The 16,755-nt window shown below is 36.0% G+C and overlaps 2 protein-coding genes across 4 annotated transcripts in view; one reads left to right on the top strand and one right to left on the bottom strand.

Moving 5' to 3' along the window:
* itfg1 (integrin alpha FG-GAP repeat containing 1) overlaps nt 1-5,776 on the bottom strand; it is a 279,079-nt gene extending 273,303 nt beyond the window's left edge. The window contains exons 1-6 of the mRNA XM_041793923.1: nt 5,539-5,776; nt 5,174-5,258; nt 3,495-3,625; nt 2,216-2,273; nt 1,718-1,795; nt 1,503-1,597 (exon numbers count right to left, since the gene is read on the bottom strand). Coding sequence (XP_041649857.1) covers nt 1,503-1,597; nt 1,718-1,795; nt 2,216-2,273; nt 3,495-3,625; nt 5,174-5,258; nt 5,539-5,716 — 625 coding nt within the window. The 5' untranslated portion in view covers nt 5,717-5,776. The remainder of the gene's footprint in view (nt 1-1,502; nt 1,598-1,717; nt 1,796-2,215; nt 2,274-3,494; nt 3,626-5,173; nt 5,259-5,538) is intronic.
* A 484-nt stretch (nt 5,777-6,260) lies between these two features.
* The window catches only part of phkb (phosphorylase kinase, beta), a 214,708-nt gene continuing 204,213 nt past the window's right edge, over nt 6,261-16,755 (top strand). For 2 of the 3 annotated variants that reach the window (XM_041794242.1, XM_041794249.1), the window contains exons 1-2: nt 6,275-6,338; nt 10,953-11,039. In XM_041794242.1, coding sequence (XP_041650176.1) covers nt 6,275-6,338; nt 10,953-11,039 — 151 coding nt within the window. Of the gene's footprint in view, nt 6,339-9,359; nt 9,464-10,952; nt 11,040-16,755 lie in introns of all 3 variants that reach the window. The other variant, XM_041794257.1, reaches the window with a different exon arrangement.

The following is a 16,755-nucleotide window of genomic DNA, read 5'->3' as shown; positions in this document are numbered from 1 at the left end:
TACAAGCATTACACCGCCTACTTTATTGGACAAAGTGCACGCAAGGGCGCTTGGGCACAAGAGTCTTTCTGCACATTTATTTTGAATATGCGGAAACAGAAGTGTGGTGCTTTGTATTAATAAGTATTTGACAGCTGTATACCAACAAGCTCTTTAAAGCGAGGAAAGTTAAAGAAATCAAGAAAACCTTTCCATCAAACACTCCTGGTGTGCTATCATCTGCCTTTTCCTTGTTTCAAATGTCGATGCGAGCAGAGAGGAAAATAGTAACGGAGCAACAGGGAAAAAAATCTTGTGCTGCTTGCATGCAGATAGGACACACTTTAATGTAAAGGCAGAATGAAAGGGGAGCAATCACAGGGCATGATGTAAAACAATCCTGCATGATGTGAAAATACCCGAAAATCTCATGAGTAACTAAAGCTTCTGTAAAATTGCAGTGGGGCAAAGTTAAATATTTCCTTATGACATGAGAAGGCTGAGGAGTATAAATCAGCAGCAAACAAAAATGCTCCAACAAAATGAAAGTGCTGCCATGTTGTTTTAAGGTAAGTGCAGTAAAAGCCCCCATTAATACTCAACTACAGGAAGTAAATTTAGCCTATGCTGCAAGAGCTGCATTCTTGTTATAAAGACATAAAGGGTAGTGATATTAATGTGCTGAATTACAGTCCCTTTAAGAAGTGTTCTCCCTGTTTGCAGAAGCCTCATTTCAAGTCATTCTTTGTTCTGTTTTAGTTCCTCTTGGCTCAGGCTTTAATGTGCCTTGTTTATTTATAGCTTTCTTCTAACACATTAATAACGCCTATTGATCCAAGTTGGGAAACACTGAAAGCTCTTGGTGGAGGAATAAGCTCCAACATTAAAGAGGGTGGTGGGGATTAAGGTCTCAGCTTTAATTAATCGATGGCACAATGTGTAGTTGAGAGTGTGAGGGGGGTTTCAAAGCTGCATTCATTTCAGTCACAAAATGTTTGATATCAGACAATCATCTGCAAAACGCATTCTAGTAAGAAGATACTTCCTAGTAAAGTATCTGAGGCCTTATTCAGCCATTACTTTCGGTTTATTTTTTTCTGTACCGTGAGAATTTTTTTCAGCCAAACAAAAAGATCTGTATGTGATTTTTTTTCACTGAATGTGTCCTGGAGCCCTTTAAACTGTCATTTTAATATAAACATCAGCACAAATGCTACATCCTTACTCAACTCAAACGCGAAGTATCATAGCATACAGTTTAATCCTACATTCTCCCACATCTTTACCCACTAAACCCAAAAGATTATGCAGTTTAAATGACAACCACACTCTTAATGTATTAAGATAAAGATATTGCATCAATTCCAAATAAAGCTCAAAAGGCTGTTTTCAAAATTTACCAGGAAACATTTGGTAACATAGATGATGCCCTGAAGAGTAACTGTGTGCTCTGCAAAAGAAATCTCAAAGCACTTCACATTTGTTTCTCATGATTAAACATTTCCTATCCATCACTGACTCACCGGCAGTGAAGTCCTTGTTGAGGTCGATGAAAGCATTTGAGTGAGGGATTCTCATGTCGACAGATGAACTGAGTGCATTACGGCACTCTGGAACCCTACAGCACATAAAAATCATGTTAACCTCTGGATTTAAAGCTCTGCACACAAACTGAACCAGGATTTGTAAGTATTTAAAACATTTACAAGTAATTCTGAGTGGTCTTATTAATGTTTACCTGTTTGTGAAATTGCAGACTTCAGTGTTTGGGGGAGTCGAGACTCCAAAAATGTCGGGGATCATGTCTCCATTAAAACTGTGGGAGGAATTTCCATTATTAAAGTTCAGGTATAAGTAGTGTATTTGATAAAGCATGCACAAACACTGCTACAGCTCTGCAATAATTACAGTGAAAGGATGTTCAGTCAGACAAGTGTTGTGTGACAGTTTTCCAAATACAGTATGTTCACTTTATTGCTTCAATGAAGGGCTGAGGGGGCATGGTGTGGTTCACATTACTATTAAAGATGTAACCAAAAACATAGTTAATGGCAGCAAACTTTTAATTGTTTTCCTAAAAGAATTATAAAAACAATCCAAAATGGGTTAAATTAAGATCATGATTTATATGAAATGTGTATCATGACTTAACATTAAACACCTAACCTTTCTGCGCTTGCATAATCAGCAAAATTTATACAGGAGAGGTGCTGACATCACCCAGTGTAATACTTACTCCATAACAAGAGGTTGATCTGTAAAGGTCTTGTTCAGCCTGAGCCACCCACCCATATCTGCAGGAGAGGAAAAGTTTCAGTTCATGGGCTGATAAAAACAGAAGGTTAAAAAATCTATGGGATGGCCAACCCCAGGCTAAATGATTCCCTCTTCTTTTTCTTTCTTTCTCTTTTTTTTGAAGGAAAAGGGGGCCTTAAAAGCAGAAGATACAAATACAATACCAAACTATATGAACCCTGGCTGATGAGTATTTACTTTATATTTCATTTATTTTCTCATTTATTTCATTTCATTTATCTTTGTCTTTTTTCATTTGTTTTGATTGCATTCTACTTGTGTTATCACCAGAAAATATGATTGAAATATTTTATCTTCTTGATGCTGTTACTGGGATGAAGAGGCATCAAAGGATATTTGATATTTACAATACTTGGTTTCTGTTTAAAACTCAGAAGTCAGAAAAAAAATAATTTAGTTATATACTAGCAACAAAAGAAATTCTGTCCATCCATCATCTAGCTTCCAGCTATCATTGGGTGATAGATGGGGGCTGATACAGATCTCTGATTGGCATTGGTATGAAATAGACAGCATATCAGCATGTACTTGACTAAATCATCATATATGGTAGACTTGAAGTAAACTGTCTTTTTTCCTTACAGCTCACACTTAGAAGTGTCAGAATGACAGATGAATGACTTTCACTAATAAAATGAACAATGGCTCCTTTCTAGGCCTGGAACTCACAATCCTTTTATTATCAATAAATCTGCCAAAGACTTTCCTAATTATTAGATTCATCACTTGGTCTAGAAAGTGTCAGCCCAAAACTCAAAAAATGCTTTTCTTACTGTCATATAAATCTCATCTAGGCAGCCACTTCTCGCATTAAGAGTGACAACTGATTTAGTGACTTAAAAACAGATCAATCTATCATCAAAGTAAGAGCTGACTAATTCTAATCCTAATACCTCTTTAAACTGAAAAAAGGTTTCAGCTATTATTAATCTAGCCATTTTACCATTGCTTTCACCTGTGAAAAGCTAAAGGGTTTTTCTGCTGAACCTGACAATAAAGCATGCAATAACACACCAATCATAGACCTTTATCGCAGTGCAATAATGGATTAATGATCACAGCTTTAATAAATATTTATACATTATAAAACTAAAACTTAAAAAATATATTTTTTAAATGATCACAAGTCAGAGGCCCAAAAATTATATTTGCCAGAGACATTAAACTACCCTAAACACAACATCGTTGTTATACTGTACCTAATGTCTGGTTGTGCCCCCAAAAGATAAAAACAGTTGTCTGCTGGGAGTTGATCTGAGCTGTGAGTAGGACGTCCATCTGAGAGTCTCCATCATAGTCTCCAGGCACAACACCCGTGATGATGGTGTTACTAAACACAAAAATCGCCCATTAAAATGACAGACAATAATACAGTTCTTTATATTGTGCTTTTATTTCTGCTTTAACACAAATTGGGAGATATTTAAAGCAGAAATCTGTATCTTTCAAAAGGGTTAAATGTGTGAAATAGTTTAGATTAAGATTTGAAAATATGTTCTTCCCTTAGGAGATTAACAAAAGTCTAAAACAAGACAACAGTAAGATGAATAGGAATTTAGTATGTTAATAATAATAATGATAATGACTTAATTGTAATACACTTAAAGTGCTCTGACTGTGCTTGACAGAAGAATACATAAGAACAAAGCATCAGACCCAAAACAGGAAACAAAAAACCAAGACATCCAATGGTTAATGCGTCCAACCATCATCAACATACACCCAAAGTAACTAATTACATTTACTCCGGTTACAGTAATTGAGTAGCTTTTTGGGTACTTGTACTTTTGTGAGACTTTTTTGTTTTACATTTTGAATTCGATCATTTTTATTTTTATGTAAGTAAGCTTTAACCAGAGAAACTGCACTTTTATTTGAGCAAAATAATCTGTTGACTACACAGTGGTACATAGTGAGTAGGGATGCACAATATTGTCTGCATGAAATTAGTATCTGCAGGTGTTAGTTTAAAAAGTGAATAAGCAGTATCTGCAGATTTGAAAATTTTCTGCTGATATTTACAACCAATATTTTGACTTCAAAAATCCGCCTAAATCAACTGTGCAAACAAATAAGTAAGTGGAATTTTAAGCTGGGCCAACAGACCTACTTTAGCTCCTTCAGACCAACAAAATCTTTTTGTCTGCTTATCATCATTCCTTACATTTCTCCTGTATGTTTTAAGGACAGAAGTTTTAGATCTGAACTTAATTTAAATATCAGTATCTATATCTGTATCAGCTAAAAGTAATTTGTACATCGGCATCACATCCCAAAACAGTTGTTGCATTTTACTATGTTACAGAGGTGTGATTTTACCTGAAAAACCTGGTTGCAGATCTTTATATATATATATATATATATATATATATATATCAAATCAAATTCTACATACAACTCCTCAGTATCCACTCAGTACTTGGTACTTAAAGTACATATGGATGTAGCTCTTTTATGATATCAACATGTATAGTACAAAAGGCTTTCTTTTCTTATTTACATAACTGAAATATTGTTGTTTTATGTTGGTAAATAGTTAATGGGTTACTGTAGAGGTTATGTAAGAGGGTGGGTAAAATGATATTAGGCATCAGACTAAATCTTGTAATCCCTAAATGTTCGTATTATTTGTAGTAATTTTGACACATTTTTTGTGTTGGAGGAAGTTGTCAGTGATGATAGAAGTAAACAAAAAGCAAATTACAAACTCTGCTTGAATGTAAATGAACAGTTAAAATCACAATCCAACCAGTCATCTCTTCAGCGCGGTCAAAAAAGAAGTATAACATCACATGACACAAACAATATGAAAATGGAGACACGAAAGTGAATACACATTAACATAGTGCATACACGATTTAAATAAAGCAATATTTACCCTGGCAAAATGTCCTTCGTTATGGTGACTTTGGGCTTGAAGTAGGGTGCTTTTGAGTCGGCATAGAATATCACAACCTCAGACTCTGAAATAACAAGAGTTAAACAAACGTATTTAGAAAAATTAAGCACATTTAATCAACAACAATGGTCCTAGTATAAAATATAATGAAATAGTTAAGTAAGCACAGAACAGGTTCAACACACGGTTTATTTAATTGTAGCGGAACATTTTTTGTCAATGTACCATTTCAAACTAAATTACCGCTCATTATATTAACAAAATATAAAGACACTATATATCATATAAGTTAAAAAAAATATAACGTAAAGCTAACGACACAGAGTAAAGAAGCATTAACATACGCTCTCTGATAACGAAGATATCTGTCTGTTTATCCGAGTAAAAATCTCCAAACGCCGCCACTGTCCCGTGATTTTCGGCACCGAAAAGGTCGGCCGTTACATCCTGAAGGGCATTGGTATTATACTGCCCTATGAACATAAATAAAAAACACAAAACACTGAATTTAAATATCCACATCCTGCTTGTGGTGCAGCTCCTCACAACAACATCAACTGCAATACGGCAATCCGCTTTACGGCAGTATGAAATAGCGGCTCCTGTTAAAATAAATCAGGCTTTACATTAAATTTTATAAAAAAAACTCCTTATACACTCTGTCTTGACAAATTTTCTTGGAATACGACGGTTGTAATTTACAGAGATGAGGGACAATAAAGCCAAGTAAGCGCTTCCTTATTTACGTCTGTGTCGTTCTGACTATCAGTTTGACGGTTGACAGTTAAATCAAGTCAACGAAAGTTGGATAGGACTAAGCCGGAAGCAATGCAATTACACTTTCACATTAAAAGTATATTCTGTTTGAGCCTTGGAAATATATACAGAAGATGAATAAATACCAGTATTTGACAGCCAGATTAAAAAAAATACGACCTAAGATATTGGAAGGAAATACAAGATGTGTCTAACAGAGGGAAATTTCAACATATATAATGAGGGCTTTTGACATCTGTTGTTTACTTTGAAGGCATAAAGCGGATATCTTCGCATTTACTTACATATTTGACACTTGTAAACATGGCGAGCCTGGCAGATGTCGGCTGGAAACTCCTGGAATTTAAAGCCCGATCGAAAAGATCAGGTCTGAATTACTTCTTCGCATGTCATCAAACAGTTTAACTCGTCGTGGTTTGTTTTCTTTGTACCGGTGCTTGTGAGAGGCTGTCGGTTTGTATCAGCCCTTCCACTTGTTTCTGTACATTTAATTTGCCCACTGCAGCGACTCTACAGGCAGGAAAGGTCAGAGGTGTAAATGTGCAGCAGTCAGGGGCTATTTTAAGAGCTTCGCAGCACCTTTTGCTGTAGCCACAAACTCACCTATACTATACTGTGTTTACTGCAAGAGATTTCGATGATAGGTGTGGCTCTGTGAACGCCTGGTTGTTATTTAGGAAACCTGAGATAAAATGATTATTTTATCAAAATTTCAAAGATGTCATGGGATACAAAGATGAAGATCTTAAGGATGCCTTGATCTATCATTACAAGAAGCTGGCAAGACCCTTGCTTTTAAATGGTACTGTAAAAACACGTAGAAATAATGATGATGTTAGTGGGGTTACGAAAATATCAACATTGCAATTCATGTGGAGGAATATGAAATGGATGCAAGGGCTGATTTTCATCATAAATTTTTCAGTAAAATTGGAAAAAAATTAAACACTTTTCTAAAAGAAAGCCAAAAAAGTCATATCCACTCCTCCATTTTCTTAAAGGTTGGGAGTTTGTATAGTAATATACAACAGTGTGATAATTTGCAAAACATCAGATCTCTATGTTAGATTTAAAATAGAAAAAAATAATGTCTTCGCCTTATCCCTTTTGTTAGACTGTTGTTTATCAACAAATTACAGTATTTCTCTTGGGGGATAATGTGCAGTAAAAGTAAGGTATTAAACCAGTGATTCTAAACCAGTGGCTCAGGACCCAAAAGTGTGTTGAGGTGCTGTTTCAGTGGGCCGTGAATGTATGCCAGGAAATAAAGGATAATTTTTGCTCTCATGAATCTACACTCAGTGCCCATAATGACAAAATGAAAACATAGTTTTATATACATATATTAAGAATAAATAAAACTGAAATATCACATTAAATAAGTATTCAGACTTTGCAACAACACTTGAAATTTAGCTCAGGTTCCTCCCATTTCTCTTGATCTTTACTTAGATAGGAGTCAATTAAATTGATTGGACATGATTTGGAAATTCACACACCTCTCTATAGAAGGCCTCACAGCTGACAGTCAGTGAAAAACACGTGAAAAACAACTTGAAGTTAGTACAACATTATGTGAAAGCAAAGTGGGCTTTCATGTGTTTTACACAGAGGAGAAGCTTCCCTCTAGCCACTCTGCCATAAGCCCAGATCAGTGGAGGGCTGCAGTGATGGTTGTCCTTTTGGAACTTTGTCTCAGCTCTACACAGGATCTCTTGAGCTCAGTCAGAGTGAACATCAGGTTCTTGCTCACTTCCCTGACTAAGACCCTTCTTATTGCTCAGTTTGGCTGGGCGACCAGCTCTTGTATGAGTTCTTGTTGTGCCAAACTTCTTCCATGTGAGAATTATGGAGGCCACTGTGCTCTTGGGAACCTTCAGCGCTGCAGAATGTTTTTTGTTGCCTCCCCCAGGTCTATACCTTGCAACAATACTGTCTCTGAGTTCTGGTGGTTTCTTTGACCTCATGGCTTGGTCTTTGCTCTGATATCATTGTCAGCTGTGAGGCCTTCTATGGAGATGTGTGTGCTTTTCTAGATCTTATCCAATCAGTTTAATTTACCAAAGGTGGACTCCAATCAAGGTGAAGAAACATCTCAGGAAAGATCTAGAGAAATAGGAGGAACCTGAGCTAAAATTTAAGTGTTTTGCAATGGGTCTTAATACTTATGTCAATGTGATTTTCCAGTTTTATTTTTATTTTTAATTTACAAAAACTTTCTGTTTTTACTTTGTCTTGATGGAGTACTGTTAATGAGAGTAAAAATTGATTTTTGACATCAAGCTGCAACAAAACAAAATTGAAAGAAGTGAAGGGGGTCTGAATGCTTTCTGAATTTCCTGTACATCCAAACCTTTAATTCTACTTAATTTTCCTGTGATTGGTACATTTCAGTCATTTTAACAAGATTTCAGGTTAGTTATTCTATAAGATAAGGGGATTAAAAAAAGCTTTTTTTCCCCAAAGATGAGGAAATCCCTGGAGAAATCACCTACATTTCCATGTGATCTCAGGAAAATGGAGTAGAAATAAAATGTTTTCTTCCCTTCTGCAACTGTACTCTTTTCAAATGTGCTTATTTTGTCTTGTCTCTTTGTGTAAATGTGCTTTATTTTATTTTTAAGAGGCCAAAAAGCTACCTTTATCATTAATTGAATGTTTGTGGTTGAATTGTTTCACAGTTTCTCATGAAGACATACTTGTGGGTCCTGATGCCTGACCGTTGGAAACCACTTTATTAAATAATAATGATATTGATTTCTAGTATGTGGTATAGTATTATTCAGCACAACATTTTAAAAATAACCAAAATGCTGGATTTTTTGGATGTTGACTTGATTTTTCTGAGAGGCACAGAGGTTCTTAGGTGTTATAGATGACTCTGAGGTACCATAAACATTTTTTAAGACCATGTGTGATGGTAAATATAGTGCAGGTTTGTTAGCTGTAGAGTTCATGCCTCCATAAACAAGTAGTTATGTCATAATGACAGCATTTAACATAAAAGCACTGCCAAAATAGAGCTCTAAATTCAAACAAACAAAAAAATACCAATTCTGCTAATTTACAGTGCATAAATAATAACAATAACAATAGATTTCATTAGAATGTAGTTATTAACACTGGAACCATAACATTTAAACCAATCAAGTGGGCATACTGTATCTTAATTTAGTGGTGTAGTCATTCTGTTTAAATCCTTCTACCAATAACTGTGTTAGTAATTCACTGTGACTGCATATCTGAAGTGTTTAATAATTTAAATTCCTAAGCTAAAATATGTATTGTAATGTTCAGCATGTTCATCACCACCCGGAATCCATTGTTTAATCTTGCATGTCTATAATCTAACTCTGTGCTACTAACTACTTCCTGTGCATTGCTGTAGATTTGTGATTTAGCTGAGAGACGGTTGGACTTAATTTCATCTTTTGAGAATGGCTGGTTCGGTGGCTGCCGCTTCTAGGCCCGATCAGAAAATCAAGAGACTCGGTAAGTAGTGGCAGCAGAAGTGAGGAAAACAATATAGTAAGACTCCAAGGCAAGAGAGAGCTAGATTAAAATTCAAAATAACTTTTATACCTGGAAAATGAAGCTTATTGGAAGTTTTAACATGCTGATCTCAGTTCACAGGGATAGTTTGTGAAGTCTACGTGGCTGTTGGATGAATCATGATATAATACATCTACCTTTATATCCTGATTTCCAGGGAAGAAAATTACCATATTTCTTATATGATCATGAGATGAATAAATCACAAAGTTGCATATTGCACTCACTCAGTTGGCTGAAAAAAGCTACAGTGGTAGAAAAAACTGTCACATTACCCATAATCCACTGTGAGTTTATTCTGATGAGAGCGTGTTTTATATTGGTTTAGCTATAATAAGATTTAAATTCCCATTATTCCACAGCATGCATTAAAAGACCCAGGACTAGAACAATAAATTGTAGAGGGTTAATCAAATCACAATGAGAACAGCTTCTATTTAAATGCTAAAATTAGTTGTGCATTTGTTTAAAACAAACCAAATAACAACCTCCCACATTTGTCTGATCCCGTGTCAGAAATTAAAATTGGAATATTAAACTTCTTCAATGCTCTTTTAAAGTGTTATCTATAAAAAGAGATGGATTGGCTTTGTCCCCCGCAACTTTTAAGCTGATGGAAATTATGCTAATTTCAGCTCGAATGTGAATTTTTCAGTACCTGTGGTATTGACCCAGGGTCGAACCTATTAAAATGCAAATCTCAGTAAAGTGAAAAGTGTCTGAAAATAGAGAAAGTCTACAGATAGGGGTTTCCCCTCAAACTCTCTCTCAGCTCAGAGGAAAATGTGAGGAAATATCTGGTGCTACGCCACGTTAGTGTTTGAATTTGTAGCTCCGGGCCTGAATTTTGTTTTGTGGGCTTTGTCCTTTGTGATGGTGTGTGCTGCAATGAAATACACAATCACCTGATGGCATGTGTCTGTTTTTGTCATGTTTTTGTGCTCTTGTATTTTCTGCTATTGTTACTGGAAATTAGTCATTTTTACTGAACAGCTGAAGCTATTCTTCTTCTCACTGGAATATATGAGGACTGAACAGAACAGAGGAAAAACAGTTTTTTAAGTCTTTAATGGTGAGAGAACATGAAAAACATGTGAAGCAGTGAAATTTGTAGCATTAAAGCTAACAGAAAAAGAGAAGACAAACAAAAGAGTGATAAAGGGAGACATTTGCAAGTATACCAGCAGTAATCTTTGCAGTAATGGTCAGATGTTGTGAGATAAACTTGCAATAAAGGTATGAGGGGAAATAGTATAGCATTCTTTACCTGTACCTTTGTCCATTTTATGTGTAAGATGAAGAGACAGGGCTGAGGATTTTAAGAATTTCTCCATGATAAATTAGTAAAATTTGAAAGAAAAATGTCATGTCTGTTTGAAACACGTATCATCTGTAGACTTTAAATGAACAGGTGTTTGTTTGTCCTTAGGTTCCATCTATGAACCACTCAAGCTGTCCATTCTCCAGCGTGAGGATGAGCCTCTGTGGGAGAAGCTGGACCGCTACTACAATGCAGGTAAACACATTAGTTCACTTTTAACTGAATCCAAGTTTAATCTTAGAATATTCACAGCAATTTATGTCCCCTGTAAATAAAATAAACATTTAAATAAAGAATACTTGGCTAGTGTAACTTTAAATATTGACTTATATTTCTGTATCAAAGCTATGCTAGCCTACACTGCAGGTCCTCATGGCCCCTGAACCCTACGCAGATGCCTACACACATAGCTGACGTGCTCTTTCTCAAAAACTAAACTACACATTTTGACGCAGACTTCAAACCCTGTGATTGGTTCACTAGTCAACAATAACTGCTATTCTCTGAGAATGTCAACAGGCATGCTGTGTGTATGGCTGCAGATGGCGATGTAACCAGTCAACTCTACTTACAGGCTTATTAAAGTGTCAGTCGTGCATTTCCTCTCTCTAACGTGTCTCTATCTGAGCCAGAACAAGTACAACCCCCCACCCCCCCGCATCGACCATTGTTTCCATCTCCTCTGATGTTTCCTCTTGTTCTTCTTTGCAATAACTTTAGTATAATAATCTGCTGATCAATATTTATCAGCCCCTAACTCCAACACTGGTATGGTTTACACCACCAGTGTTTGAGCAGGAAGTATTGCTGACTGGCATGGGCACACCAGTGCACAAGTAGTGCTCATAATGATGTTGGCAGGGGTGGAAAGTTACTTATTAAATTTACTCAAATTAATGTAATTGAGTAATTTTTTGGGGGTGCATTTTGAAATCAGTACTTTTACTTGTACTTAAGTAAGTTTTAACCAGAGTATCCTTACTTTCACTTGCATACAATAGTCTTGTTCTTTTTCATAGCAGCACATAGTGAGAGAATGATTCCACATCACATCCCATAGCAGCTGCAAAAACCGAAGTTGTGATATCTCAGTGTTAAACATCTCAGGGATGATTTTAACTCCTAAAGAGAACTTTGTATTCCATTCTAAGTGAAATGATCTTCAGTGTTGAGGTTTTTTTGACAGTGTTGCTCCACCAGTGTCCGGTCATATCTGTGGAGAATGAATTGATTGCTGAAGTTGCTGCTTTACAGCTTGGACACCATTTTTGACTGATATTGAGGCTTAACTTATTAAAATATTAATTAATTTAACTGGCTAGGACTTTTAGTTCCCACTTGGAAGCGTGACTACTTTTAATAATTTATTCAGCCAGTCATATAGATTGAGTATATTGTCCAGATATCCATGAATATTGTGCTAGAACTACACAGAGATAATATTCATCTAGAATATCCCAGCCATTCTCATGTATGCCGTACAGTTTTTCATCATATTGAATCTCCTGAAATTGGAGCCTTGGGTATGATGATTACATCTTGCAGAAACAAAGTGTTGTTTGCACAGAAATTGTTCTTGGCCTGTGAGATAAAAGCGAGTCACACAGGTTCTCAGGTGTTATAGATGCAAATCTGTTTACCCAGCATCCAATGGCCTGAATTTAATTCCACACAAAGGTTTGCCGGCTTGCCTTGGCGCTGTACTGAACTCAGCTGGTCGTGTCTGTGAGTAGGAAGCCAGTGAGGCAATGAGTGGGAGTTTCTGCATAATCTCACAGTTAAATTATTTCTTTAAACAAGGACAGGAAAGATGAAGGCATCACAAAGCTTTGCCAAGGAGAGGCTCCGTCTTAGACTGCAGACAAGACAGGCCATGGCTGAAGTATAAGTTGAATTAACAGTGATATTTTGGATAGTCATCTGATTATGTAAAGCTATTTTTTGTTTTAAAAAAAGATCCTAAAAACATGGTATGCAACTGCTAAGGCTTCATTTTGTGCTGTTACCATTACCACTGAGTCAGAGTAAGATAGGGTGATTGTAAGCATGCAGACTGGACATAGCCTTTGTTTACATTTCCCCAAGTCAAGCTGCACTCTCAGTAGTATTTTACACATTTAAAAGCAAGCAGGACAAGTGTTTTCATAGGAGAATAGTCAAAGTTTCTTACAGTTGCATCAAAGCTGCTGTGGGGATTCTCTATCTTACTTTGAAACAGATTTAAACTAATATGTTGCACAAGTCATCAGGAATAATGTTGTTTCTTTTCTATATTTAATGCCTTTATCTGCTGCTACCTGGTCGTTGTGACATGCATAATGTACAGCACTTGCAGAGTGAGACAGTCAGTGGTTAGTTAGACAGCTAAAAGCAACCAGGATGATTTTTTTTTTCTTTATCAAGAAAACAAGACTAAAGGACCAGAACGTAGAATAAAGGTCTTTCTTCACAAAGGCCACCAAAATCAACACAGGCAGAAAGTCTTTGCAGTTATACTCAGGAGGAGCAGCTGACAATGTAAGACTTTTCCTTCAGAAGGGATTAAGGGTAAAGAAATGGATTGACAAAACGTGGCTTCTTATTCACTCAGTGTGCTTAAAAATACAAAATAATCAAAGCATTTGTCTTCTTTTCAGTTTAGTAATGTTTAAAAGATAGAGCTGATTGGCGCTTCTCTTACTGTTTACTTACTGCCTTTGCATTAAACTAATCAAAGAGAAAAAAAGGACCGCTTAACATAAAATCTGGCCTGAACTACTCGCTATGGACAAAAGTATTTGGCCACTCTTGTCAATTATTGAATTCAGGTGTTTCAATCAGACCAGTTGCTACAGGTGTCTAAAATCAAGCATCTAGCCATGCAGTCTTCATTTGCAAACATTTGTGATACAAAATGAGCACAGTGACTTCAAGCGAGGTACTTCGATGGATGTGACCTTTGCAATAAGATGGTTCACGAAATGTTATATACCTGCTGGATATTCCATACACTGTAAAAAATGTCCGTAGAAAATACGGCAAAAGACTGTTAAATAGCAACAGTAAAAGACCGTAAAACAAATAAACATATATTACTGTATAAAATACACAGAATTGCTGTAAATCAAGCAACAGTATGAAACATAAATTTTTACAATTAAAGTACGTAATAATTACAAAATTGTACCGTTTAAACGAAAGAAGATTGTGAAAATAAAGGAAAAATACTGTAATCTTCAAGACGGGCAATTACTCTAAAAATTACAGTAGTATTTTGTTAAAATTACAGACTTTTCTCTCATGTACATTTAAATTCACAGTAAAAATCTGTGAAAAAAATTGCAATCACATACCGTAATTTTAGCAGGGACAAGAGGTTAAAAATACTGCATGATCAGGAAAGTTCTGTAGAAAATACAGTAAAAACCTGTCAACCTGCAAAACCTGTGAACAAGCACCAATTTGTTGTTATGTTCACATTTGTTTCTCAGTGCTACACCACATGATGCTGCCTTGTGAAATAAACGGACAGTTACAGTTAATATGAAAACCTTATTGAAACAAGAATGGTACCAAAAATCATTTTGTTTGTTCTTAATTTGATGGATGAAAGTGGTCAATTATTTTAGTTTAACTGATTTATTGGAAAAGAATGATGTTAATTGCTCTCACAAAGAATGCCATTGCATTTGTAAAGCCATTCCACTTCCTTTAATGCATCTAACACAAAATACATTGATGTACTTTAATGTTTCAGTCAATCTTTCAGAACTGAAATTGGATGACACATATTACCGATAGGAAATATAACAAGGTAATTGGAAAGAACTATTTTATATATACATAAAGAGAGAGAGAGAGATACATACTGTATATAAAATGTATATAATACAGTTTAATATATAGTATATACATTATATAAATACAATAGTTATTTTTACTGGTTAAATAACTTAAACATGAATGCAAATAGAATGACAAGAAACCCTCCATAATCAGTTTTAAAAATGAATGGGAACTGTACATATAGTCTATCAAATTGATTTCTAAGGGAAAAAAAAATTATTTAAAAAAAACAATATGAAACCATGGTTTAGTTTCTGAAATTTTAATTTACTTCTCATACCTTATGTAATTTAATCTAAACTTCTCTTTACCTGTATGTGGGGTTATTTATGTCTAGAAAATACGTTTTGTTTCATGTGCCAACGCTGTATTAACTATTGGAATCTGTTCAATAAAGTTGTATCAATATAAAAAATAAATATATAAAAATACTTTTGAAAAACTGTTTCCCATAGCCATTCAACCCTGTCTACACAGGACCGCTTTCTATTCTGTCTGTACTCGAACAGCGAGGGGGGTGTGGAAATATGGAACAATTTGGAAACGAGCTACAGAGTGAACAGTTTTCAGTCACCTCCCTCCATGTACACTAACAGTGCTGCTTTCTCGAAATGCGTTTGCGCACTGTGGTTGCAGTCAATTGCCATGCGCGAATACGGTTTCGCGCAGGCGCGGGGAAAGAAGGACCTTATACGCATGCGTGTGTGATTCGTTGGAAAATCAAACCGCCAACGGCTGCCTGGTAAACTACAGCGTTTTCGTGTCTTCTGTAGTCTCGTGTGCGCGGAAATATTTCATAAAGTTGCTGTCTGCTCGTAGAACGAGCTGCAAACGAAGATGGAATACAAAGCAGGACATTGGCGTGTATTAATTCGACGTCACCCGGAGCATCAGCCTACGAGCTATTGGTAAGGTATGTAGAACTTCTTTTGTCGTAGTGTCAAATATTTCTTGAGTTCTTTTCATTCAGTAACACCACGTGTTTATAGGTAGAAGTTAAATGGGTCAGGAGGCATTTTGTTTCAATTCCAGACCAGCCAACATTGCTGTTTGATTTGTATTTTTTGCTGTCATTTTAGCGTGGAGAACGTTTAACACTTGCTGTGTTGGGGACCATAAGTGAACCCCAAGCTCAGAGCTAACTCCGCCCACTTCAGACTTTTGAAAAATGCACAAAAAATGGGCGGTTGGGTACTGGGAACACTGGGAAGAGGGAAAGAAAAAGGACGGAGTTTTCCAGATGAGGTGGGAGTGACCGTGAGGACCGTGATGTCCTCTAGCCAAAAGTGAGAGTCCCGCAGCACTGATGCTTCAGAGCGACCTAAGGTGAAGGATTTTCCTCTTCAGAGTCACATTCATATCTGTGTTCAGAGTCACATTCATATCTGTGTTCAGAGTCACATTCATATCTGTGTTCAGAGTCATATTCATATCTGTGTTCAGAGTCACATTCATATCTGTGTTCAGAGTCATATTCATATCTGTGTTCAGAGTCCCCTGAGGCAGGCTTTCCAGCTTATTACTACCACTCCATGAATATGGGCGCAACTTCCGTTCTTCCATCTAAATGGGACTTTGCATAGAAACGAGATGCTAAACGTGACTATTAAAGCAATTTTAATACCAAACTACATAAACTTAGACTGCTTAACCTCAAACGGGATAATATTATTATTATTTCTCTAGCCTCTACTGGAGAGTTCAAATTGATGACATTACTTTAGATAACCTACACGGGCATTTTTAGCTAACTTTATTAGCTTTATATCAGTATAAAAAGATACATTTCTAGTTTGTGGAGTTGCTGAAATTCTCATTTTACAAACTAATCCCTCTTAAATATGGGAATTATATTTATAAAATTATCCATGACTCAAGTTGCCAGCTCTTCAGTTTGGTAAATGTCAAGTTATCCATGACTCAAGTTGCCAGCTCTTCAGTTTGGTAAATGTCAAGTTTTGTATTAAGAATTAATGATAAATTAATACTAAAAGAATCACATCCCCGATGCACTTAGACAGTGGACAGCATGTTGTGAGAGACATATTTAACTTTGTCATAATATTAGTACCATGAACATAGCAAC

Source organism: Cheilinus undulatus, linkage group 1 (genome assembly GCF_018320785.1).
Source record: "Cheilinus undulatus linkage group 1, ASM1832078v1, whole genome shotgun sequence".
Classification (NCBI taxonomy): Eukaryota; Metazoa; Chordata; class Actinopteri; order Labriformes; family Labridae; genus Cheilinus; species Cheilinus undulatus.
Note: the sequence above shows the minus strand (reverse complement) of the source record. Positions and strands in the feature narration are given on the sequence as shown.